Source organism: Dunckerocampus dactyliophorus, chromosome 14, assembly GCF_027744805.1.
Source record: "Dunckerocampus dactyliophorus isolate RoL2022-P2 chromosome 14, RoL_Ddac_1.1, whole genome shotgun sequence".
Taxonomy (NCBI): Eukaryota; Metazoa; Chordata; class Actinopteri; order Syngnathiformes; family Syngnathidae; genus Dunckerocampus; species Dunckerocampus dactyliophorus.
Window position 1 is genome coordinate 24,627,888 of NC_072832.1, and position 27,273 is coordinate 24,655,160.

Here is a 27,273-nt window from a genome sequence, read left to right on the forward strand (position 1 = left end):
CAGTATGACAGCAACACGTTAGCATGCTAATGTTAGCAAAAGGCAGTGTGGTGCTAAAAACAGGCTGAGGGAACAGACCTTGTTCCGCGGGTCGTCAAAGAGCTGCAACCTCTCGTTGACGTCCTCGCTTGGGCTGAGCAGGTCAAAGAGCTCCTCGTTGTAGATCTCCAGCAGAGACACTTTGACGGAGAACTCCGTGCCGTTCTCAGAGAGCTTCTCAAAGATCTGGTGAAGAGTTCTGGGGATGATCCCGGCCAGAGGGTCCTGGAAGGGCAACAAGATGAGAGTGGTCACTTTGTCGCATTGGGGGTTCTCCCGCCAGAGATTACTTCAACCTGCCTCCTCCCACGTGAACTGCTCGTCTGGACTCCTCTCCCCCTCCATGGTGAACGTCTTTCCTGTTCCTGTCTGACCGTAACTGGAAGACAACGCAGGGAAACGCCGCTTGTATTCACAGAGTACACATCCCCCACCACTGTGCACACACTCACGCAAACACGGTGCAGTTGTAGCCCATGATGACCTCGTCCAGGATGGGACACACCACGCTGCGGTACACCTCTATTTGTTTGGCAGCGGGTCCGAACACCTGCGGGACCAGAAGCAGCGGAGAGGTCAGAGTGCACCCCACAACAACGTGAAACTAAGAAGATGGAAAAATCAGCCACCATATCAAAGGTGTACGTCTTCCTGGACGCCTTGTCCACGGCGCCTCCCGTCCTCATGATCACTTCCTTCCTGTTTGGGTCGCAGTCAACCACACTGTGGGAGGACTTGCGCTCCATTGTGTTGAACGGTCTGACAGGGAAATGTTCATACATTGTAAGCTTTCAGTAGCAGTTCAACTTACTACAGTACAGTGCCTGATAAGTCTTGTCGCTTATCCACATTAGGAACAGCAATTAATAACTTCATTGTAGTTGCTCATTTGCTTCAGATTTGGAAGGTAATGGGCAGTGTGTATTTTTTGATACTTCGGCTGTTGATGTTGTCATTGCCAGGACGTATGGATGGAGTCCTTTTCTAGCATGTTTGCGTTTTCAAAGGAAAATGTAATTTTTACCGCACATTATTTTGGTATGCGACAAGACTTTTGTCCAAGTGCTATCTGACCTTTCTGTCTTAATTAAATGATAAAACTCAATGAATAATGCAAGACTTTATTTTGCTATAAGCATAATATAGAGGATTTTGCCATTGATACATGCCATTTCTGAATCCAAATCAGCAACTACAAGTCAAGTTATTATTTATTGATCCTACAACTGGGATAAGCGACAAGACTTTTGTCAGGAACTACACACACAGAAGCTAGCTGGGTGAAAGGAGACTAATATCAATAGGATTTATGACTATCACAATGTAATGACGTCTAAAACATGAGTATCTTTTTTGACATGATTAAAAGTGTAATCAAGTGTGACACATTGACATAGATAGTTATCGTTTCTCTTATCATTTCAATGCTAATATTTATTACCTGCATCTGACGACCACTTGGATGTTTCTCCCCTTTTCGTCTCGCTTTATTCCACTCAGGTTGTGTGAAGCCATGACTGCTGTGGAAGAAGAGTTTGTGTTTTTTTAAAACAAAGAATCACGACGAGACGCTTGCTTCAAACGTAACCATTTACCGCCGAAAACAAGCTAGCGCAGTCTTCGCATGAGCATCTTAGCTAGCGCTAGTCATAATAGATGGATCAAATCACTTACCGTAGGCCTTCACGAGTTATCCGTATCCTTCTAACGTGACGTGTTCGATGTTTTATTTTGTGTGCTTCTGCTCGCCGCACTTCACTCAGCCTTTGTGGCGCTCAAACTTCATCCAGTGGTTCAAAGTACTTTTAAATTTCGTCCAGCCAATCACAGAAGAGAAATGCCAAACGAACGACTTTATTGGTCAATACGGACACGTGACTCTCCGGGCTGTATCATGGGAAATGACATTCTCCCTTATATGTTATACACATAAATAATATTAAATAATACTTTACATTTGAATAAAATATTTATTTTAGGGACATTTTCTTTATTTTGTCTTTGAAAATTCTTGATATATAGAAAAAATTAATTCAACCAACAACACAAACTGCATTAATCTTGCAAAATAATCTATAATATTACAGTCACAAATGCCTGGTTAGTGAATTATTTCCAAATGATGCATAAAATGAAACAATTAAAAAAAATAATTATACTACAGCCTTTAATGCAGTGGTTTCCAACGTTTTGTCTTGTGAAAGCTACTTTTACAAAATGAAAATGGCCAAGAGGTACTAATTTTCGTAACATTTATTTTCCTAGCTTATTTCAATACAAACAAACCGAAAATGCTTGTTTTACCAGAATATTAACACAATGCTGGTATTCACTACTCACATTTTGTATTTCAGAATGCATTTCTTTCTTGTGTTCTCACATTAACTGAAATCCTGATGAATGGAAAGCAGGCTTGCAGGCACCTCATGTGATCTTCGGGGGTACCTGGTGCCCGCGGGCACCACATTGGTGACCCCTGCAATGTAACGTAAACATAAGAGAAACAAGAAAGTGCTAATTACAGATGAGCGAGGACACCACTATCTGAATCTGTATCTGTATCCGTTCAGCCATCTAAATTATTTATATTCGTATCTGTACTCTGAGTGGGCGGGGCATAAAACGGAAGTGGGTCTGGTTTAACCGGAAATGTTTTATGATGACTTCATGGAATAAGATAAAAATCAATTTCAAGGAAAAACGCGGTCATGCTACCCCCATTGAGTTGCATAAGTGACTGACGCAACACAGGCCTGCACAGCGAGGCCTTGTCAAATGCACAGCGTAGTTTATGAAACAAGTTTACCAAATAACTTTGGATACAAACCGAAATATAGGCGAACTGAGTGTTTAAAGTGCCAACATGCTCCTATTTCAGTGCCCACAGTCAAATTTGCATGATGAAGGACACCGACGTAACAATTTAAACAATGTCTATGCTTTACATATTTTTTCAGTCAGTGTTTACGGTCCTTGATAGTTACAAGGACTAAAACAGTAATGTTACAATAATAAAATCAAATCAGATGGTTATATTGTTTTGCATACTTTAGTCAACTAATCAAAGTTCTGACTGCATGCAAACTTTTTTTGTTTTGTTCACGTAATCTTGTTCAGAACTATTCCACATTATTCCTCTGCTTTTCATGCCCAGGTTTGTGAACTCCTGTGGACATGATCTCACCAGAGACTCCAGCAGCCCAGTGAGCCCACCCATAAATGATTTCACTGTCATTTATGTATTCGCGGCTCCAGAATATAGTTTAGTATAGTGGTGTTATTAAGGACTTGTGTGTACATCAGTGGGGCCAGTTGGCACAGTACAGGTATATGCGTGTGGATTGTAGCGGGCCGGTCTGGACCAAAAAGACCAAGGCCACATTTTTGTCCCAGTCCACCCCTGGAAGATCCTGCACGGGAACACCAGCGTGAAAATAAGCGAATATATGCTGGTCGTAAACTGTACGACCCGACAGGCTGGTGATGTGTATTCAGGCCTTCCATCTTCCCAAACTAGAAAATGATGATGGTGTTAGGAAGCATCATAAACAGGTCGGTCACCCTGAAGGCCTTGTCAGATCGGAAGCGCTTCCAACGAGAGTTTGGCAAACAGGTAGACTTATAGGGTTTGCAAACCATTACGTCAACCTGTTGTCTTGAGGGTGGGCTCTTTCCTTACATGGTCCAGACACACATTGCTTTGACGTTGACTAACAACTGTCACGTCAATGGAATCATGGCGCCAATCAGTCTAGCATCTTTGAGACTTTGGGCCTTTTCCCCAAACATTGCCCACATCTGTGCTGTAAACAGTTCAAACTGATATACTGTACTATTGTTTAATATTCACACTGCTGGTAAAACTTCTGGTCAGCAGAGCCTCACATGCCTGGAACACGTGGAGTTAAACAATACATATAAGATATGTATATAACATGTGTATTTTTAAATATTTTATATACCTTTTGGTTCTGTCCCATTCTTCCTGCCACTCATGGTAAATGTGATAGCTGTAAATTTCTTGAGACAGTGGCGCATGTTCCTACAAATTGCACTAGGTACAACAGAAATAAATACCAGTCATATAAAGAGAAAATGGACACGGGAGAGACATTCAGCATGAACGATATCCCAAGTGAACCATCAGAGCATAAGGTCCCAAAATACTGTATCAATTAGACTTTGTAAAAGCCACCAAACTTAGCAAGAGTTGAATCTATACAGTGTTCCCTCATTTATCGCTCGGGATAGGTTGAAATCCGCAAAGTAGCCAACTTTATTAAATATGTTTTAAAGCTGTAAAGCCCCCTCACAATACACTTTACACTTTTTTAAAACACGCTCAAAGTTAAAATTTACTTTGAATTTTAATGATCGATCTACTAGGCTGGACACAAGAAATTATGAAGTGACTCACGACCGTGCTTCGTCCTGGCGCCGTTCGGCTGTAACATTGTCACAATTTGGCGTGTGGCCGGTAATGGGATCCCAGAATGCAGGGGAAACACAGAATTCCGTGTAACAAAAATGTATTAACAGTTCACAAAAAGGAGGCACAAAACAAGACAGTCCACAGGGCAAAAGTGCAACATAAATACCGGGCTGAACCGCGGAGAAAAAGTAGCAAACTAATATAACTAAGGGCGCTGCACACACGAAACTATGTAGCCGGAGCAAAAAAAAAAAAAAAAAAATGAACAAAAGGAGCTGCTGAAAACCAAGCAGTAACACGAAACACTAGAAATAACAACAAAGCACTGCTGCTAATCCCGCAAGTAGGACAAATACTGGTACTCATGGTAGAAGAAAGGACTGAGCAGAAAGCTAGGGACAAAGGCATACAAGGCAAAAGCAAGGACAGGAATCAGGCGTGCACAGGAAGACAATCTGGCAACAGGTGAGAGGCAATGCAGGGTCTAAATAGTCCACAGCTGATTGCCAACAGGTGTGCATGAGCTCCTCCCTGAGGTCGTTAGGTGTGCTGCAACAAACGACAGTTTGGTGGCAGCAGAGCAGCACCCTAGCTCATGACAAGCGTTTTTGTATCCTTGTTAAAACGTCCTCCTCGTCCTACTCCTTGAACTGAAGATTCATTTAGCCGGTTAGCTCATTCCACTTCTTTTGTTAGCAAGTAGCTCACACAGTTAGCTAGTCTGCAAGTTACGGAACAAAGGAGATTCCTTGACAACGGTCCACAGTCAATCAGGACGCAGGACGCAATGGTCAGGGTGTCCCTTAGCCAATAAGAATATTTAGCCGGCTATTGTCTACTGTGGGTTCCTAATATGCTCCTACAGGCATGTAAACACACTGAGAAGAGGTGGCGCTGCACACTCTTCAACATGTGTATACAACACCCTCTACTGGTGGCAGTAGTAAATACACTAACAGACACATACAACAGAGCACCGATAGATTGCTATACGCTGTTAAAAAAACGAATCCCCAAAAGATGAACCGCAATGTAGCGAGGGAACGCTGTGTGTTTTTGTTATCCAACTGTTATTTAAAAAAAAAAAAAAAAAAAAAAGAAAAACCAAAAAGTTTGTTGACGCCGGCTGCATGCTCGACGCCGCCCTTGTGTTTTTGTTGTTTCGTTGTAACAAGTGAAAAACATGGTGCCAACGTGCTGTGTTATTAACTGCCACAATCGGTCACGCGACCGCTTCGGGAATAAAAAGGATGGGGTGACGTTTTTCTCAAAAACAACGTGGGACTCTGGAATGGCCTGGATAGCAGCCGTGAGACGACCGGACATCACCTTCAACGCCATCACCCGACACATGTTGGTGTGTTCACGTCATTTGCACTCGGGTAAGTTTGAATCAAAGCATGTGTTTTACTCTTTAACGCGTAACATTTAGTAGGCTGAGGGCATCAAACCGCGTATTTTACAGCTCTCCTGACCGTGCGTCTTCGGCTTCGTCCTGGCGCGGCTCTGCTGTAGCGTCTTTTTCCGAGTGAAGAACATTTTGGGGTGTTATGGGTAGTAGTTGGAGCTCTTTTTTCTTCTGGGCCAGAATATTCTTATAAACAGACATGCCCCCTTCAATTATATTTGAGAACTGCAATGAAGGAAACATCAGAGGGTCCCATTATTGCGCAGCTCACTGTTCATCATCTCTGCCAGGACTTCATCAGTCAGCGGTTGTGAGTGGGCATCAATCAGGGCATTAATGTCATCAGGAGTCATATCATTAAAGCGTTAAAGTCATATCGTCGAAATTGTGAGTTTCGTCACAGAGAAAACGTGTAAACACCAATAAGCCACACTCCTAGCAATTGAACAATTATGTAAATTAGGCAGGCCCTACAGTCCCTTAGCCAATCGGGAGGCAGAACACGATGCGTGTTCTCCCTTAGCGAATCAGGACGCAGAACACAATGCTCGTCCATACGCTGTAAAAAAAAAAAAAAGCCTGATACGCTGTAAAAAATTGCACACAACAAAACCTAGAGTAACAGCGAGGCCGCATGAAGTGAACCGCGTTGTAGCGAGGGAACACTGCGCACGGTTTTGAAAGTAATAATGGGAGCGTGTGTTTTTCAGGGAGGCCAGCTTATGAAATGGATGACAGTCATCCAGACTGGGCACCCTCATTACATCTTGGACACACAGAGCTGGAAGCTGCGGATAACAAGAGACTACAGATAACATTGTACAAGGAAGAATTTGTACAAGGAGAGGAGAACGAAGAATCTTAGTTCTTCTTTGTACTTCTTAGTTTAAACACCAGGTGGAGCTACTGTCTTGAACAAAAAGTCCACAAGAAAACACACACAATAAAACTTGTTTGATGTAATTCGTGGAACCAAAGAGATGCAAGAGTGCAAGCGAGAGCTGCATATGCTTCCTTAAGGTAGAATCAGTGTACGACATTACTCCCCTTCTGCCGAGCGATGGCTCAAGGCGGGCGGAAGGTGTGCTGGGTCCAGATGAAGTCGTTGGAGAAGCTTGGCACTAATTAGCCGAGCTAACCCTTACTGTAGTATCATAGGCTATGTTCACACTGCAGGTTTCTTTTGCTCAAATGTGACCTGTGTCTTATTTCTTCATGTCAGTGTGAACAGTACATTTCCAACTTTTTCACAGGCGACCCATGCCTCACTTGTATGTAGACATTAGGGATGAGCCGGATGCTCGTTTTAGACAAATATCCGTTACGGATAATGCATTTTTGCCGAGTACGAGCATGAAAAAAAGTACAGCTCGTCATTATCCGTAATCGTGATGAAGGAAAATCTTCATCAGGTAACTACTTATGTATTCACTCTTCACGCTCTGTGATTGGCCAGTCACACACAGCGGCCCTCCCCCTCCCAAGACAGACTCGCTTGGTGTCATATTAATGGCAAAATTGGCGTGCATAAAGACCACTCTCCTCGCGTCCATGATGTCTGAGTTGGAGCCGTCGTGAGCGCTCACTCAATGCTCGCTCGCGGTGCCTGAATAAGCGCTCGCTTCTCGGTTTGTATGATATTTAAAGTTGGCTGGTAGACTTGTTTCCAAATGTATGAGGTGCATTTAACAAGACAGGGCATTAAACGGCTCGTGGTGTGTCGTGGTGTGTCGGTCACTGCCTGTGTTTTTTTTCCCTGTCTGCTTGCTTCATATTTGTCTGGTGATATAAAGTCAGTTGGAAAACGTTGCTTGTAGTACTGAACACGGTGCATTTGAGAAAAATACAGTGAACGAGGCGGACAGATTATTTCCCTGTTTGCCATCACTGGATGTTTGCATGAATCACCAACTTCACACAGATCATTAAAAATCGTCATAAAACATATGTGCTATAAGTGGCTCCTATTGCGTTTATCATCAAAAACGTAATTTCAATCTCAATTTTGAGGCAACTTCTTGCAAATTCTTGCCCTCTTCCTTCTTAATCTCCTTAATCTTTTGTGGCGTGCGCATCACTTTCCTATCCTGCAGTAGGATGCTGTTGCTGTAATAGTACTGTAGTAGTTGTAGTAGCAGCAGTACCACTGACAAGTTGCATGCTTTGAGGAACAAAAGAAACACTTTATGTGAAATGCAAAACATTCAATAACTCCTACATTAATGAGCAGTCATGCAGTGCATGGATGTAGTACAACACGTTTCTTCCTTTTTCATTTAGACCAGGGGCGTCCAAAGTGCGGACAATTAACGGCCTGCGGCACATTTTTTATTGGCCCACAGCACATAGTACAAATAAAAGTAAATATCAGAAATGTGGAAAACAGAGTGAAAGGCAGTATTTAAAGAGAATAAGCTTGAATGTTGACACTGTTAACACAAAAGCTTTGTCTGTAATAATGGATGTTTTGTTGAACCTTTTTACAAAATATAAAAATTACGGATGCAACGATTCCTCAAATAATTCGAGTACCTCGATCACAGAAAATACTCGAGGATTTTTTTCTGCCTGGAGGAATCGCATACGTCATCGACGCACTCATGTCACCCACGCAGAGGACGAAGAAGGAAGCGGTTGGCGCGGGAAGATTGAAGAGGCGAGAGAAAGGCAAAGAAAGAAAAGGAAAATGTGACTGAAGAAGCAAGTTGAACACCGTGACGTGTATCGGTTGTAACGCGGCACTTGCATACCACAACAGCACACCGTATACACTACCGGTCAAAAGGTTGACAACACTCCAATTTCTCTCTACATTTTTAAGTGTTTAGGTGGTCTCTCTGTCTTCTAAGGGTGTAACGATTCATTTTAATAACAATCAGGGATGTCCCGATCCACATTTGTCGGCTTCCGATCTGGTACCGTTTTTTTGTTTGTTTGTTTTTTCAATAATAATAAGCTTTTGTTACAAAGCATGACATGAATTTGTGATTTGTGGGATTGAATGTGGTTATGAAAATAGCTCTTGAAAGCATTAAAAATAATGCAACCAAAGCATTGCTGAATTTCCTTTTTGACTACACAGCATGACCAACAATGTTGTTTGGCTTTTGTAACAAACCTCTGTGAGTCAGGCCCCTAATCCAATAAAAGTCCATCCAATAAAAGGTCAAATTGAAATAAAAAGGGGCATGCAAAATACTTTCAGGGTAAGACTAATCATTTGACATTATTATAAATAAATTTGTGGTGTGATTTAGAATATATGACATTTTATTTAACACTGGTCCTGTGAAATCCATTTGATTTTTCCCAAATTCCGTTTTTTCCATTTTAACTTTTTAGAATTCATTTTTTTTACCTTTTCCAATTATTTTACAAGCATAGAATGTGTGCTATTTGGGTTAGTGAATAAAATGCCAAAATCCTAACATTTACTGATGCAAAACATCATTGGCCCATTTTGTCCAGTAATTGAGAAATGGATGTAGCTTAAAGCCCGGTCACACCGCCCGAACTTTGCTGTAGCTTTCCTGGAGCGGTGAAAACAATTCAAAGTTACAGTAAAACTGTACTACCATGGATGCTGAGAGACTTGCTATGATTGGTGCACTAGTCCAGCAGCAGAATCAGAACCTCCTCAGATTGCAACAAGCTGTTGACAGAAGGAGAAGAGAGAGAAGAAGGAGACACAGAGTAGTGTGGGTCAGACAGTGGATACTGAGAAGACCAGGACATGGACTATATGACAAGCTGATGGTGGAGCTGTGGAATGAGGATTCACAAGTCTTCCAGCACTTCATGAGGATGCCACCAGCCCGCATGCGCAGAACGCCGCTCTATCAATGCTCGCGTCACCGATAAACCAACGTTCGCTACCGTTAAACCAATGCTAAAGCAACGCCGGCTTCAGCGGTGCACCGCTAGGACAACACCCGTGTTTTCGATTTTTTCCCATTTTGTGCGCGGTAACGAGCGCTGATGAATTTTTTTCACCGCTCCAGGAACGCCACAGCAAAGTTCGGGCGGTGTGACCGGGCCTTAGCTAACTCTTCTAATGAGATGTCAGCCTCAGCACGCATTGCTACAAAATCTTCAACAAACTGTAACGCCCGTGCTTGTGATTAAGGAAGATGTGGTCACAGATGTGATTCCAATCGCGTTATTAATGTAAGATATTTTAATGATACCATTTATTTTGTTTACGCAATTAGGCAAATGTGACAAAAAAGCGCTCTTATTTTGAAGGCCAGAATGTGTTGTGTGTGTGTGTTGAGAATGGTAATTGACGGTTCATATGCGCTGGGCGCAACAATAAACGTGCCTCTCGTCTTTTTTCAGTCGGAATCTGCACGACGTCAGTGGGCGTTGTAAAATGGTTCTTACATTAAAGCGGTAAAACGCAACAACTCATCCAACCTGAGGCTTGTGCACGCACACACACACGCAGCTCCACTAGCTAAACTAAGCGAACCCCGCTCGCTTCCATTCATGTTCCGTAACAGAGGAGTTTCCAATGTTTTTCGCCGCTGTTTGGACAATTTAGTAGTGTTTGTGCGGTCCCTATTGTAAGCAACCAGCAGTTAGAGCGGCACTTCCCATGCGAGCTCCCTACGCCATGACGCAGCAGTCTGGACACAGTGAGAGGGAACTACCTCTGCAGCCACAGAGCCGAATATCCGATCTCCAACGTGAAACTCACCACCACTCTGAAAGTTCTAAAATAAAGACAGTTAAACGTTTTACCTGCTCAGTTTGTGATAAAAGATTTTCTTGCAAGAGCGAGTTGGCTGAACACATGAGAACGCGCACTGGAGAAAAACCTTTCAATTGCTCCGACTGTGGTAAACGCTTCCCTCACAAGTCAAGGATGCAATTACACATGAGAGCACACACTGGAGAAAAACTTTTCAGTTGCTCCGACTGTGGTAAACGCTTCACTGTAAAGAGTAACATGCAATTACACATTCGAACGCACACAAGGAGAAAAACCTTTCAGTTGCTCACAAGTCAAGGATGCAATTACACATGAGAACACAGAGTGGAGAAAAACCTTTCAGTTGCACAGACTGTGGTAAATTCCTCAGTCAAAAGTCAAGCATGCAATTACACATGATAATGCACACTGGAGAAAAACCTTTCAGTTGCTCAGATTGTGGTAAAGGCTTCACTTTAAAAACTAAAATTGCACATGAGAACACACACACACAGGAGAAAAACCTTTCAGTTGCTCAAACTGTGGTAAACGCTTCACTCGAAAGATGACGATGTAATCACATGAGAACACACACACAGGAGAAAAATGTTTTACTTGTTCAGCCTGTTTTAAAAGTTACGCTAAAAGGGGAAACTGTAACGCACATGAGAACACACATGAATAAAACCGTTAGTTGGGCAAATTGTGGTGACGCATTTTCCTGGAGGTCTTTGCATGGACACATGCAGAGTCACTGATGGGTCTATCGTTTGACTCACCTGACTTCCAGGCAGTCACTGTGTTGCCAGGAAAGTAATATTCTTTGCACGTGTCTTTGTTCAATAAATACATCCTGTTTTTATTCATGTCTAAAAGGAAGACATGGTGACTCGAGTGGTTTCATTTCTACAGTAGTTAACTGTGTTTTATTTGACTGAATACTGTCGTCACTAAAAGTGATGTAACTGATAAAGTCACTTCCTGTTCAATTACGTCCAAATTAGGTCTGGAAAGTAGTGATTTGATTCTTTTAACTGACTTGACCTACAGTATGTATCATTCATTCATCCTATTGAGATGCTGTGAATAGGATTCAGGTCAGGACTTGGGCTAGGCCACTCCAAAGTCTTCATTTTGTTTTTCTTCAGCCATTCAGAGGTGGACTTGCTGGTGTGTTTTGGATCATTGTCCTGCTGCAGAACCCAAGTTGGTTTCAGCTTCAGGTCACCAACAGATGGCTGAACATTCTACTTTATGATTTTTTGGTAGATGGCAGAATTCATGGTTCCATTTATCACAGCAAGTCTTCCAGGTCCTGAAGCAGCAAAACAGCCACAGACCATCACACTACCACCACCATATTTTATTGTTGGTATGATGTTCTTTTTCTGAAATGCCAGATGTAATGGGCCACACACCTTCCAAAAAGTTCAACTTTTGTCTCGTCAGACCACATAGTATTTGTCCCAAATGTCTTAGGGATCATCAAGATGTTTTCTGGCAAAAGTGAGATGAGCCTTAATGTTATTTTTGCTCAGCAGTGGTTTTGGCCGTTTTTGCCCAGTGTCTTTGTTATGGTAGAGTCATGAACTGACCTTAACTGAGGCTTGCAGTTCTTTGGATGTTGTTGTGGGGTCTAGTAATATTTCAACTTGGTGACCTGTAGTGATATTATCACATGTGGCAGGACTTTGTTTAGAAAAAAGGTTTTCTTGAAGCCTCTACGTTATGATTTGACAGTGCATACATACCTAAACCACGACTGAGGTACTTACCATGTGACTTGGGCCACTTACTGTCTTCGTCAGTACTTACTGTATGTTTAACTTGACAACTGACCATTGATAAGAGTGTTTGTTGTCATTTGCACGATCCGTCTCACTGTGACTTCAACTGAGCAAACATTGTCCTGGACGTTTTGCTTGTGGATACTATTGGTTTGTTTTCTCACATGGCATACAGTGAATGTCAAGTGTGGCCTGCTGGTCTTAGCCTGGTGCCAACTGAAGAAATGCATGGCATGAGATGGTGAAAGTGTGCAAAAATGAGCAGAAGGAGCTCTCTGCTAAGTGTTAAATAAAATGTTGAAATTGTTTTAGATCCCGTGTGTGTGTTTCCTGGAGGTTAGTGGACTTTGTCATTTGATTTAAACAAATCCTTCACTACTGTAAACTACAAAAAAACTAAATTAATTGAAACCTCAGGGTGGAAACTAGTAAAACTAACAAAACCCAAGTTTGTTCATTCAATAATACTGGCATTAGTATAACAGACAAACCCTGGAGTATTTCATAGAACAAGTTTGAATTTTGTTCTGCTAAGTTGATTGAAAATGTACACTGAATGTAAGTTAAATATAGAGATATATATATAGATATATATAGATATACCCTGTATAAATAGAAAGGAGGATCTCACAAGAACATGTGGCGTTGTTGGACGGGAGAATGGAGGCTCACTCGTAGCGCTGGTAGTTAATCTCCAGCTGGTTGAGCTGGATGTTGAGCTGGTCCTGCAGGCACTGGATGCTCTGCTTGGCGCTCTGAAGAACCAAAACAGAAGGTGAAGAGACGCCACCTTACACACCAGACTCTTCTCAGCCAGCTCTTACCGTCTGAGTTTAACACCTGTTCCGATCAGCCTGAATGGTGTTCAGACTCTGCATGGCAGCCTCTCCCTCATCCGTCATTTCCGGGACCAGGCTGCTGAATCAGACCTGCCCTGTCTCCTTCAAAGCCTTCATCTGTCGCAGGAAGCCCACCAGACCGCTCGGTTAGAAGACATGTCACTCACAAGTCAAAAATACACTTATATTTCTTCTATACAACTTTGTCAGCCAGAGCCCGCTGTGCCTACATGCTACTCCTGAGGGAAAGACCCATCAGAGTCTGACACTGCAGAACCTCCGTGTCCCGTTGGTGCTGCTGCTGCTGCTGCACAGACAAACAACCAGTCCAGTGACATTTGAAACCAGCTGCAAAAAGGACGAAAGAGAGCCATGTGCGTACCAGACCACTAGGTGGCGATGTCACGCAACAATACAGTACTTGAGCATGGAAGTGGTGTGATCCCACTGATCTGTATTATATATCTGGATAGCTCATACGTCGCACCCGCCCGTGCAAGCCGCTGAAGCCAAAGAGACGCCATCTTACCACTCACATCTCGACTACATTGGCACAGCGTACATAGTGTACAAAGCAGAGGCTCGCAGAACATCCACTGTATATTTTACATTAAAAAGCGGGGAGATTCTCCCATTCCTTCAAGTAACGCAACCATCGTCCCTTAAAAACGATTTGATACGTTATTCTCTATCTTTTGGCTATATTAAATGTACTTTTCCCCCTTCCAATTCTCATTGCCTTTGGGACAAAATTGTACTCTGCCCCCTGGCTCAGCACTCCCCTATAGCAATGCATACTTTTACTCCTCTAGAAAGAGATTTTAATTTGAACTGCATATCCCATCCCTTTTTCCACTAAAATCCATGGTCATGATCCTTTACTTTTTTTTTCCTACTTTCATACAATTCACTATGCTCTCGTCAGTACAAAATATGAGTCATAAAAGAGAGTGACTTTGGACAAGTTTTAAAATCATTTAACATTTTGCTGATTTTTTTGTTTGTGTTATGAAATAGAAATAACCTCTTTTCTGATATAGAAATATATTTGAACAAAAAACACAGCAATAATATGTGATAACCATAATGTGTAATAACCATAAACACATACATTCACACACACACACAGAAAAAAACAACACTGAAACAAAACCATATGCTTTGAGTAAGACAATACGTTGTTTGCAATCTCAAACATGCCGGTATGCATGTTCAGTAATATTATTTTCCAGAACATACCATATGAATGAATCCTTTTACGTCAGTCATTCAGCAGCAAAAGAAAATTGTTGTTTATCCAAATGAAGGGTCATGCCGGGTCAATTGTATGCAAACTGGCTTGCTAACTGCACTGTATACAATGCCTGGTAAGCATCACGGAAGCACTGAGATTCTCCCATTCCTTCAAGTAACGCAACCTTCGTCCCTTAAAAAAATACATATATCATGATATAACAAAAAAGTACGTAAATTTCCTTTTAGCTATTATAGAGCTATATAAACGTATCAATTCTGGACATACATTTAATCAGAGGAATTTTACACCATCGAAAATATCTGAGAGATCGACAGTGCAAAACCCTTAAATTATCAATCATAAATCTACATTTCAATCATACTTACAGGTGAAATGTTCGTCTACAGCCTTTGAACTGGCGATTTGTGCAGTTAATAGCTGCACATGCAGGCATCTTAAGGCAAAATGTGTGTACAATCCGAATTAATAAAAGAAGTTCACCACGAATGCAAAAGCTTGTCGAGAAGTGTTTTTGCGAGTGGCAATATGGCGGCCGTGTGGCTTCACAGGTCATCGCCAATGAGCTATCCAGATATATAATACAGATCAGTGCGTGATCCTCACCTGAAAGCTCCTTCACGATCTGCGTGTTGCGCTCGCCTTGAGTCTGTTGCTGCCGCGCTACCTCCCGACAGCAGGCCACGCCCTTGTCCACCGGCCGCACGAATCAGCTTCTCCACGCGTTCACAGCAGACGTCAGCGTCGCCGTGTTGAGGTTCACAAAGTTGTCTGCACGGGAGACGCACTCGTCAGACTGGGACGGAAGTGCGCCGACTTGCGAGGCGGTTCTGAGAGCAGTCGCTCAGCATGCGGGCTTGTTCGCCGCCTTGCCGCTCCACGCTGCGCTGCACACCGCATACGGCTGCCGCCATGCGCTCGGCAGTGCTGCGCCTGCACGTTTGAGTCACGGACATACAATAAAAATGAAAAATAAATTAAATAAACAAACTTAAGTAAAAAAAAAAAAAAAAGACAAAACCCCAATGAAAATAAAATGGACTCTCAGCCTCTTTGAGCAAAAATTGAACTTAAATAAAACTCACAATCATAACCAAAAACAAAAAACAGACCCTGTTTCTGTTAAGAAAAAACTCCCATAAAAAGCACACACAATATAAGTACAAAAAATAAAAGGGAGTATCAAGTCTTGGCAAACGAAATGACACTTGAATAAATAACAAACTTTGGGTATTAACATTGGCCGATTTCTGTGAAATAGCAGGATATCGGCATATGCCGATACTTGCTTTATAACGCCGATCACATTCGCTGATCAGCTCCAGCCCCATTGCAGCCTCCAGCCTATATCGGTTGTCTAACCGACCTGACTTTCCCTTCACAAAGCCAAAACAAGCATGGCTGCCTTGTGGGACTTATCGTTGTGAAAGTGATATCAATTTTGCACGCTGCAAAAGATGCCACGAAAAATGTCTCACCGCGGTTGCGCATTGCGTGGCATTTGGGTGTGGGGAGTTATCGAGGTTTGCGATGTGATCATCGGTCGGGCGGCGGCTAATGTAGTGCCCGTGTGTGCCTGGCAGTCGGGCATCTAATCTAGCAGGCGGCACACACGGGAGGGCGACAAACAACCGTGACCGGCCAAACCCACCGCCAACGTGCAGCAAACCGCGCACACATGAGGCGACAAGCGGCTGCAGGGCACTCCCTTCCAGAACGAATTGCACGAGTCTCCGATGGTTTAGATTGGCTGTGAGATGTGGAGGGAATTTGGGGATATCAAAGTATGCCATAACTACAAATATTTCCAGTTTATTAATACTGAATCATACTTTGCGGAACTTCACTTATCACGTCCAATTAACTGTGATAAGCGAGGGATGGCTGTAGTTTGCTTTTTGAAGGATTCTTGTTTCTACAGCAGGTGTTTTGTAAAGAAAAACGTATCAAAGTGGACTTTTCTGGCAAAGGTTTGGACACCCCTGAGTGAAACACGCGCTGTCAATCACTATCTAGGTCTTGTGTTATGTGAGAGGCGGGGCCTACCTGCGTGGGGCCGCTGGTGAACTCCTCCTGAGCCAACTTCTCTCTGGTCCGCTGCAGGTCCCTGCTGGCGTCGTCCAGCCTGCACTCGAGAGACGCAGACAACGCGATGGCACGGCAAGCGGCAAGAGAGAGAGAGAGAGAGTGAGGGCACCTGCGTATCACCGAGTCACGACAGTCACCTCTGCTGCTTGTCGTCCAGCTCGGCGGCGCACTGGTCCAGCTTGCTTTTGCCGTCTATGAACAGCTAAGTCACCTGCAGATGGACCACAGCGTGACGGGACGCCACACCAAGGCTGTGTCTTTCATAGGAAAGATACAGTACAGCCCGCCATGAATACATTTGGACTGCCACAGCAAAATGTGGCTCAACTTTTCTTTTTTGCATCATCATTTCTGGCCTAAATTAAGCATTTTCAAGCATAAAAATGAGAACAAGAAATGCAGAACAATACGTGCTTTCACTTTTAAGTACCCAAATAACAGAAAACTTTCCAACAATGCAAAAAAAAAAAGTCACTTGATTTGTCGCTAGTCGCTTTTGAGAAAATATGTCGTCAAGGGGGGTTGGAATGTCGCCAAGTTGGCAACACTGCATATAAGCAACACAAACTATTAAGACATGCTAAAAATCCTCTTTAAATAAATGTGTTTTTTTAAAAAAAATAAATGTTACTTTTAAAGGCAACAAGAGCATTAGCGCTGGCTAAAAGCATCGATCTTTAAATACAGTCGGAACGAATGTGACCAAGCTAGCTTACTGTATAGCTAATAAGCAATTCAAACTATTAAAACATGCTAAAAAATCATTCATCCTTCCATCCATCTTCTATGCCGCTTATTAAACAACCATTCACACTCACATTCATACGACCTATGGACAGTTTAGACTCTAAACTTTAGAGCCTCCCATTAACCTAACATGCATGTTTTTGGAATGTGGGAGGAAACCGGAGTACCCGGAGAAAACCCACGCACGCACGGGGAGAACATGCAGCTAAAAAACATACGTATTTTTAATTTAAATCGCGCGTGCACATGAGCTGTGCAAGAGGAGTTCAAATCGGTCAATTTCAAGTTGGGTGTGGTATCACTGAGATTCAGCAAAAAACATACATACTAGCAATGTAGCAAAACCCGTATTTTAGCAATAAAAAATCTGACGCTGAGCGTGTGTGCTCCGTTAGGAGCGTCCGTGAGGATTTTTTCAGATGATATCGGGTGTATTTTCATTCGTACACATTTTTGTTAGGTAAATGACTTCTTCATCTTCAATTTCGTATCGGATTTATATTGAGTGTTGGACCACATCAAGTCAAATTAGTGCTCGAAAGTTACGTACAAGTTTAAGCTTTTCAAACTCATGGACCGCAGCTTCAGGACAAGATAAAAGGTATATGGGATATTAATTTACTTTAAAATCTCTCTGCAGATGAAATTTCATTAAAATCTAATTGGGCGATTTTTTTAAAACCCGGAAATACATGTCGCGTTTGCATTGTTGTGCTTCAATATGGATGCCTTGATTGTAAATATAAGAGCTAATAAAATATCGATAATTTAGATATCCATCCATCTTCTATGCTGCTTCACTCTAACAAAACCATGCTAAAAATATAGATTTTTCTCAAACATGGAATGGATGTTGGTGGATTTTATACATTCCTGTCATTAATGTTAGCTCGGTGTTTCTTGTGGTTAGTGTGAAGAGAAAACGAATACAAAGCTGGCTGCTGCACTGCAGTGCTCGGCCTACATGAAAAATATGACACTTGATTTTCTTCCCTCATTAATCCTGAATTATTATAATTATGGCAATGGTAATGGTTTCATTTGATTTGAACATGCATGCAAGTTACGGTGGAGTACATCGCATGGTACAACTCGCAGTTCCACATGTCCAAAAGGAGTAGGAAAAATTAAAAAAAAATAAGTTTTGTATGTTCTCTGTACTGGCATTATGGATGATCCTAACTCATCTTTTTGCAGTACATTTAGCGAGTGAAGATTGCTTTTATAGTTATTAGCCCATATCTCCACACAGTAAGTTAGCTATGTAACACCAGTGAGTGGTACGGCTCATTTTTTCATCTATTGTGATCCCGAAAAATGTATTTTCGTTCACCCTTTCAATGTGCACACCGTCAATTTGTATATGCGCGTTTGTGTGCTTCCTGCTATTCCCAAATATTTCTAAATTATGTACAAAATTAAACAAAAAAACATTTTTTTCACAATTCTACTATAGCCTGCAATGTAACGTAAACACAAGAGAAACAAGACACAACCAATATAGATTCAGGATGTGTACTATCATTTATTATCTGCATGGTGGTAAAAAAAAAATGCACGCACAGAAGCACAAAGAACCAAAATGCACCTTGTGTGTGTGTGTTTGTCTTATAAAGTGACCATTGGTGAGCAGCAGTCCATCTGCTGAGGAGGTCCACCCACTCAGCCCCCTGAGGAGGTCTCAGGGACAGTGGGAGGAGGCTGACGTCTCCTTTAACACACACACACACACACACAAATAGACAAATTATTTGACTTAATTTGTCTCACACACATACGCACACACACCAAGCAGAATGAGGACGGTCGGCTATAATGTACTGTACCTTTAAGTCCCGCCCCCTCTATGCAAAGCCGTAATTAATGATGCGTAATCATTGCGATGATTGACAGCTGCTGAGTCATCAAAACCACATTCGCCCACCAGCCAGTTCATTAGGAACACTATGTGATGACATCAACACTGTCAGGAATATGTTGATTAGGATATTTGGTAGATTGTACTGGATTTGATTGTCTAGGGTACCTAATAATGTGAACTGACGGAGAGCTTCACATGCTAACATCTTGTCTTAAAGTCAGAAAACAAATGCTGTCCACTTCATTATCATAACAATTTTAAATGTGAGGGAGGAACAATCGTGTTTCCACCCCCCCTCCACCACATTAGCCCGACCCCCCCTTTGTGGCAGCATCCCACTCGGACCCGGGTGACGATGACCAGCAACTTTTTTCCGCTCTGGCCACATTCACCTTCTTCATCTGGAAACCTCCTCGCTCGCACTCTTTGTCCCTCTCTGGAGAGCGAGGAGCGTCGTGGCGGCCACCATCCCAAGGAGAAACCGGAAGAAGACGAGGACAGATTTGTTTGCTGCTGAGGTGAGTTTGATCTTCACGCTGGCTTTTTGTTTGCTTACGATCTTTTTGAAAAGAACATTTCCAACACTTTGTGGTTTGAATGCTTCCGACCAAGTAGGGATGAGTTGTGTGCTTGGATGACATGTAGAAGACTTTAGATGTTTAGATGTGGTGTTCATACAACCATTGGCATAGACGTCTCTTTGTTAGTAGAAGGCTAGAAGATGACTGCATGATATTGTAAACACATGTAGTATATATTTAAGACTAACTGTACAAGGCCACGACAATTCACCACCTCTCAAAAATTCACACATTTCCCCAAATTCTAAGTTTTCCAGACACAACTGGAGAATTTTCATACTTCCACATTTCTCACATTCAACTCCAAACCTTCCAACGCCAAAACATTCGACTTCTTTAAGACACGATGCAAGCTAAGAACGCAATCCCCCCCCCCAGAATTCCCCACATTTTCCATAATTCCACATTAATTTCCACTGAAAATGAGTGGATCATTTTGACGGGTTCTACATTTTTCACCCCGTTCATTGGTTTTCTTAGTCGATTAATGGAGTAATGGGTCAATATGAAGCAAACACAAACAGTTAGTGGTTTGGTTCGCAACATATCCGGGAAGAGGCAAAAATGTCCATCACAGTCACGCAAAAATGTGTGTCAACATCTTGTTTTGCCTAAAACACAAAGATAATAGCTCTGCTTTCATGGATGACTTAGGGAATCAAAAACGACTCACATTTGACAGGCTGAATCAGAGGATATTTGCATTTTTTCAATGAACAAATACATGACTCAAATACCAAATTAGTTGTCGATTAACTGAAGAATCGATTAATTCATTGATTCATTGTTGCAGCTCTGCAATCATGGGGAAAAAATGATTAGACCACCCTTGTTTCTTCAGTCTCTTGTTCATTTTGATGCCTGACACAACTAAAGGTACCTTTTTTTGGACACATAACAAAGACAACAAAAATAGATCATAAGAGTTAAAGCTATAGCTAACAAATGTACCTTTAGTTGTACCAGGCAATAAAATTTATCAACAAACTGAAGAAACAAGGGTGGTCTCATCATTTTTTCCCATCACTGTATTTTCCACATCCCAGAAATTCCCACTATTCCCGTAATTCCACGTTTTCCCAAACACATTCCTTTTGATCTCAACAATTCTTAATACTTCCCACATTTCTCAACCCACTTCAACATAAAAACATTCTCCTCATTCAATATAACAAATGTTCCCCATCCTAAAAATTCACACTTTTCCCAAAATTCCACATCTCCATAAGAGGAATTCTTACAACTCCGACATTTCCCCGCCCCATTCCAAGCATTCCAAAGTGAAAACCTCAAGCTCTGTTTTCCACACCTACAACAAATTCCCACTTTTCCAGAAATTCACACAAATTCGCTGTGATCTTAAGAATTTCCACATTCCTCAACCCATTCCAATGTCAAAACAATCCTCTCATTCAGGACGTTCATTTTCAACCTTCCAAAAATTCTGGGTTGTCCCAGAGTTCCACGTTTTCTGGCCCTCAAAATTCCCGTTAAATGAATCATTTAATTTTCTCACACCTCTCAAAGCAGTCCGACATCAAAACATTTGGCTCATTCAAGACTTTCAGGCTATGTAGTTTCAACATTCCAAAAATTCCCGTCAAAAATGTCACCTTTTCCAACATTTCTCAACCCATTCTAGCATCAAAACATTCAGGACAACAATTTTCCCTCCAATTGAGCTTCATCTCTTTAACGCTCACACAAAATTGCCGGCCTCAGGTTGGCATCTTCCACATGCGATATATTGCTGATTTGAGTGATTTGGTTCCCAACACGTCTTGACCATCCGTCACGCTACGGTCCGCACGCAGCGGCCATTTTTGCTTTGGTGCGAACGTGGACTTGTTCTTACGTTGGGCTTTAAACCCGAGAAATAGGAAGGGTTTGCGGACCAGAGCAGCTTGAGCGCAGTTGCGGTCGGAGACAAAGATCCACATTAACAAAAACCACCAATGACACATGATTAATCGGCGTGGTGCGGTTCGCCGAGCCGCCGGACCTCCGGCTGACACTCCAGCCATCAAACACAAAACCAACCCCCCACCCAAGAGCCTCGGCGGCCCGGAGGAGCGTGGGCGAAGGGTGGAAGCGGGGCATCGTCCCCATGGAGCTCTGTATGTGTGTGTGCATGTATGTGTGGGAGGCTTTGAGCTTAAAAAACGTGTGCGTGTGTGTGTGTGTGTGTGTGTGTGTGTGCGTTTGTGCACGGACCAAACCCCCATCTGGCAGCGGGTGGGCGGCTCGCCACACAGCGACAATACACCGCAACATTTTTGGAGGTGTGGGCGTTCAAAAGGCAAGCGAGAGCTGGCTGTGCACGTTGAGCAGACGTGCACGTCATCTGCATATGTGTGAGAAGGCCTGCAGACTGAGGCTGGCTCTTGAACGGAACCCTGAGGAACTCCTTCCCCCTGCTCGGAGAACAGCTGCGGTCTTATTTGGCATCTTGTAAGCCGTCACTTTGTGACTTTGTTGTCATGACGATGTCATGTTTGAGCAGATGATTGACAGTCACATGACTCGGGGATGCCTGCAGCTCCAATCAGACAAAGTCTTACAAATAAATCACTAGGTTGCAACTGACGCCACACGCCTAACTAGAAAGCACTAGAATCATGTGATTCTTCTCAGCCAGCCAATCAGCAAAAAACACCAAAGAGAATAAAATATACTTTTATCATTTTACATTTCATGGTAAGTACAAAAAGTCCAGTAATCAAAAATGTGCTATATTTTTAGGCGCCAAAGTTCTTTTTGAAATACAGTAATCCTTGGTTTACGGTGCTTACTGTAGTTGGTTCCAGACCCGACCGTCATAAGTAAATTTCCAACAAGTAGGATTCCTTATTTATAAATGGAATAGTTCCATAGTTAGAGCATAGAAAACCTGTTTACGACCTTCTAAGTATGCTTTTTAATATTATTAGAGCCCTCTAGACATGAAATAACACCCCATAGTCACCTTTATACTCCTATTACCCAATATAGTAGACATAATAAGAGAAAATAAGACATAGAAAACCCATTTACGACCTTCTAAATATGCTTTTTAACATTATTAGAGCCCTCTCGACATGAAATAACACCCCATAGTCACCTTTATACTCCTATTACCCAATATAGTAGACATAATAAGAGAAAATAAGACATAGAAAACCCATTTACTACCTTCTAAATATGCTTTTTAACATTATTAGAGCCCTCTAGACATGAAATAACACCCCATAGTCAACTTTATACTCCTATTACCCAATATAGTAGACATAATAAGAGAAAATAAGACATAGAAAACCCATTTACGACCTTCTAAATATGCTTTTTAACATTATTAGAGCCCTCTTGACATGAAATAACACCCCATAGTCACCTTTATACTCCTATTACCCAATATAGTAGACATAATAAGAGAAAATAAGACATAGAAAACCCATTTACGACCTTCTAAATATGCTTTTTAACATTATTAGAGCCCTCTCAACATGAAATAACACCCCATAGTCACCTTTATACTCCTATTACCCAATATAGTAGACATAATAAGAGAAAAAAAGACATAGAAAACCCATTTACGACCTTCTAAATATGCTTTTTAACATTATTAGAGCCCTCTAGACATGAAATAACACCCCATAGTCACCTTTATACTCCTATTACCCAATATAGTAGACATAATAAGAGAAAATAAGACATAGAAAACCCATTTACGACCTTCTAAATATGCTTTTTAACATTATTACAGCCCTATAGACGTGAAATAACACCCCATAGTCACCTTTATAGTCCTATTACCCAATATAGTAGACATAATAAGAGAAAATAAGACATAGAAGACATAGAAAACCCATTTACAACCTTCAAAATATGCCTTTTAACATTATTAGAGCCCTCTAGACATGAAATAACACACCTATAGGTATCATTACACCAATATACCAATATAGTAGACATAATAGGAGAAAAAAAGACATAAATAAGATTAGTGCTGTTGTATGTTGCTGTAAATGTGTTCCGGTGATCAGGGAGCCACAGGACGTGAAGTCGGGGGTTTGGAGTGGAGTTACGGATGCAGCAGTAGCCCGTTTTAGGGATTGTTGTGAGATCATTCAAAGCTGCAATAAAAGCCTGTATATAATGTAAATAAAAATAAAAGTCTCACCCAACATTACAGTAACATTGCTGACACCAAGTGATGAGTATACAATACTACATTTCATCACAACATTTTTTAATGTGTCTTCCGAATGCCTTATATTTGTATTTGACCTAATTTAGCCATTTTTATTCTTGAAAATGCTTGATTTAGGCAAAAAAATGTACAATTTGCTGAAATATGCATATTTTTAGAATAATCATAGGCCGTATTCAACCACAAAACAGCATTATTTATCAGTACATTTCTGAAAGCTGAACTGCGATAGAGTGAAGCTGCGAAATTCAAAGCACAAAGTGGTGAGGGATTACTGCATATTATCATTTTATGCTGTATTTCGCCACATAAAGAAAAATTAAAGAACAAATAATAAAAATTATATATAAAATGTATGATATGTCATATAATACATATTTATTATAATCAGAATAATTATTAATATATTATAATAATAATATTCATATTATTTTATATTTGTATTTATTGATTTTTATTCTGAATGTATATACAATATTTATAGTAAGAATAATAATAAGTAAAATAAAATAATGTACTTTATTATTTATTTATTATAATTATTAAAAATATTTTATATTTCATTTCTAAATAATTAACTTTATTATTTCATATTTTATTATTATTTAATAATAATACATTTAATAATAAATAAAGCAAAAAAATTAGAATTAAATATACATATTAGGGCTGTCAATTGATTAAAATATTTAATCGCGACAATCGCATTTTGTCCACAGTTAACTCATAATTAATCGCATTTAATCACTGATGAAAAAAGTTGTTATCTATAATAAGTAGGGATGTGAACCTCTTTGTGGTAAACGATTCCATAAGCAACTACAACGATAACTACATCAAATTTGATGCTAACGGATGCCGATTTTGGAAATAGGGGCCATTATTTTATTTTAAAAATAATATACAATTAGAATCCCGCCGTTTTGTCCCACTTTGTTTGACAGTCCTTCAATGCACCTTCTAACTTTGCCCCACGCCGCACAGTACTATTGTAATACTGAGTGCTAATGTGCATATCTGTGGTATACAACAACAACGTTAGTTGGGACACTCGTATGACAAGGTACCACTGTATAAATGTAAATTAAAACATACCGGCAGTGCTTCAGTACCTTCCCGCTTCTCTCTGGCAAGTCGACGACGACGTAGTCCGTGACAATTCCAATCACAGCGACAGTGGATACAAATAACTTGGGTCTTGCTGCGAGAACCATCTGCCGTGGGCTTTGAAGCTACATTTACCAATCAAAATACACCTTCGTTTCTCCATTTCTGCTCGTGGCTACGCGTTGACAACTACAGCGTCCGCCGAGGGTCAAACAGGTTGTGCACACATTAATCGCGCGTCGTAAAACAATAGTGCCGTTGGAGGAAACTTCCGTTAATAAGGCATAATTAAACTTTGATAGCCCTTATACATACAGTATATATTAAAAATAAATTATTTAAAAATATTTATAACAATACTAAATAATAATACAAATAAATAAAATTATAAAAAATGTTAAAATAATTGTACTTATTACTATAAATATTTTATACACACAAAAAATACAAATATAAAATAATTATGAATAATTGTAATAATAATGTTCTTGTTTATTAAACTCAGTAATCAGTGCAAAGTAGTTAAAGACATGCTAACCTCTTAGCAGAAATTAAAAAAAACAACTTTATTAGTGTTCGTATGCTATTTTACTGTTTTTTTCTCATAACCCTCTCTTTTATGTATTTTTCATTTATATTATATATATATATATATATATATATATAAATATATAAAATGTATTATTTTATAATATATAATATATATATTTATTCATATTATCGTACTATAGCTTTCAAATAAATGGAATGATGGTTCCCACAGTTCCGGGTCATGTGATCACACCATTTTTGGTCAAAGACATCAGGGATTGTGTTTAAAATCACGTGATCACCTCCATAATAACGAGCACACTTCATTTGTCCTGAAAGAATAATCCTGAAGATGTTTGACAGACGGCTGATTTCCTTGTCACGCGTGCAGGTGAGCTGGAGCATCCCGTCGGCGCCAACGGAGGACATCAGCTGCCCACCTGCGTCATGGCGCACGGCCCGCCTGACGTGAGCCACATGTACGCGCACCTACACCCCGCCCCCTCCTACTCGTGCAGTGCGGATGTATACCAGGACCCGTCCGCTGGGGCCTACCTGGCCACGCCCACCTGTGCCGTGTCCTACCACGCCCCGCCCTCATACAACTCGGCACAAAAGTCCAGCGCGGACGCGGCGCTGCACCCTGTCCCGCCAGAGTACGGCGGCTTGTACCCGCAGTGCCAGAGGGACATCCAGGCGGCCTTCCCTGACCGGAAGTCGGTGGCGTACACGCTGGACTCCCTCCGTGGGGCGCCCCCCCTCACGCCCCTCAACACCATCAGGAATTTCACCCTGGGCGCCCCTTCCACGGCCGCCGAGGGCCCGCTCGCCGCCGCTTTCCCGGCACACCAAAATCTCCCCCTCAGGCCCATCCTGCGGCCCCGGAAGTACCCGAGCCGGCCCAGCAAGACACCCGTGCACCAGCGGCCGTACGCGTGCCCGGCGGAGAGCTGCGACCGCCGGTTCTCCCGGTCGGACGAGCTGAGCCGACACCTGCGCATCCACACGGGCCTCAAGCCCTTCCAGTGCCGCGTGTGCCTGCGCGCCTTCAGCCGCAGCGACCACCTGACCACGCACGTGCGCACGCACACCGGCGAGAAGCCCTTCTCCTGTGACACCTGCGGGAGGAGGTTCGCCCGCAGCGACGAGAGGCGGAGACACGTCAAGATCCACCTGAGACACAAGGACAAGAAAGACCCCGCCCCTTGATGCCACCCCCGCAGCATCACCGTTTCGTCTCAGGGAGTCCACACACGCGCACACACACCCCAAAACTGCTTTTTTTCCATTCTTGTTTGGACTTTTGGAGAAGTCAATATTTTACTGTTTTTTGTTTTTTTTTACTGACTGCCTGTGAAGAGAATATTGCTAAAAAATGTTTGTGTAGAACAAGTCCCAACAACTTTATAGATAAATAAGAATAATAAAAAAGCAAAATAAGCTTTATGTTATGTTTTCAGGCTCCAAAACCGCGCTGTCAAGTCACATGACATAAAAACGTCATTTTTTCCCCCCGTTTTAAATCACGCCTGCTTTATCCTTCTGCGTCGCGGAGCCGCAGACCTTAAAGACTGCCTTTGGTTGCCGCCTTCTCTGATTTCAAACATTTGCAATAAAAGCGGGTGTTGTAACACAGCCATTAGTTCCAGCCCCAGTAACGCGCTCTTTCTCTCTTTTATTGCCAATGTTTACGAACGACCAAGCAAGCTAACAAGC

At 41.8% G+C, this 27,273-nt stretch overlaps 2 protein-coding genes across 11 annotated transcripts in view; one reads left to right on the forward strand and one right to left on the reverse strand.

The window, feature by feature from the left end:
* The window catches only part of kif11 (kinesin family member 11), a 35,963-nt gene extending 10,793 nt beyond the window's left edge, over nt 1-25,170 (reverse strand). Inside the window, exons 1-10 of one of the 10 annotated variants that reach the window (XM_054799284.1) lie at nt 25,015-25,170; nt 16,500-16,578; nt 15,060-15,386; nt 13,184-13,315; nt 12,991-13,114; nt 1,481-1,559; nt 669-798; nt 492-589; nt 340-418; nt 79-264 (exon numbers count right to left, since the gene is read on the reverse strand). In XM_054799284.1, coding sequence (XP_054655259.1) covers nt 79-264; nt 340-418; nt 492-589; nt 669-798; nt 1,481-1,554 — 567 coding nt within the window. In that variant the 5' untranslated portion in view covers nt 1,555-1,559; nt 12,991-13,114; nt 13,184-13,315; ... (1 more) ...; nt 16,500-16,578; nt 25,015-25,170. The other 9 variants (XM_054799286.1, XM_054799290.1, XM_054799289.1 and 6 more) reach the window with 9 other exon arrangements.
* On the forward strand, nt 17,656-27,189 carry egr2a (early growth response 2a). The gene is made up of 3 exons (XM_054799293.1): nt 17,656-17,748; nt 19,481-19,667; nt 25,949-27,189. Exon 3 carries the CDS (start codon nt 26,005-26,007, stop codon nt 26,764-26,766), a length of 762 nt encoding a protein of 253 aa, XP_054655268.1. The 5' UTR covers nt 17,656-17,748; nt 19,481-19,667; nt 25,949-26,004; the 3' UTR covers nt 26,767-27,189.
* Nucleotides 27,190-27,273: the final 84 nt, after the last annotated feature.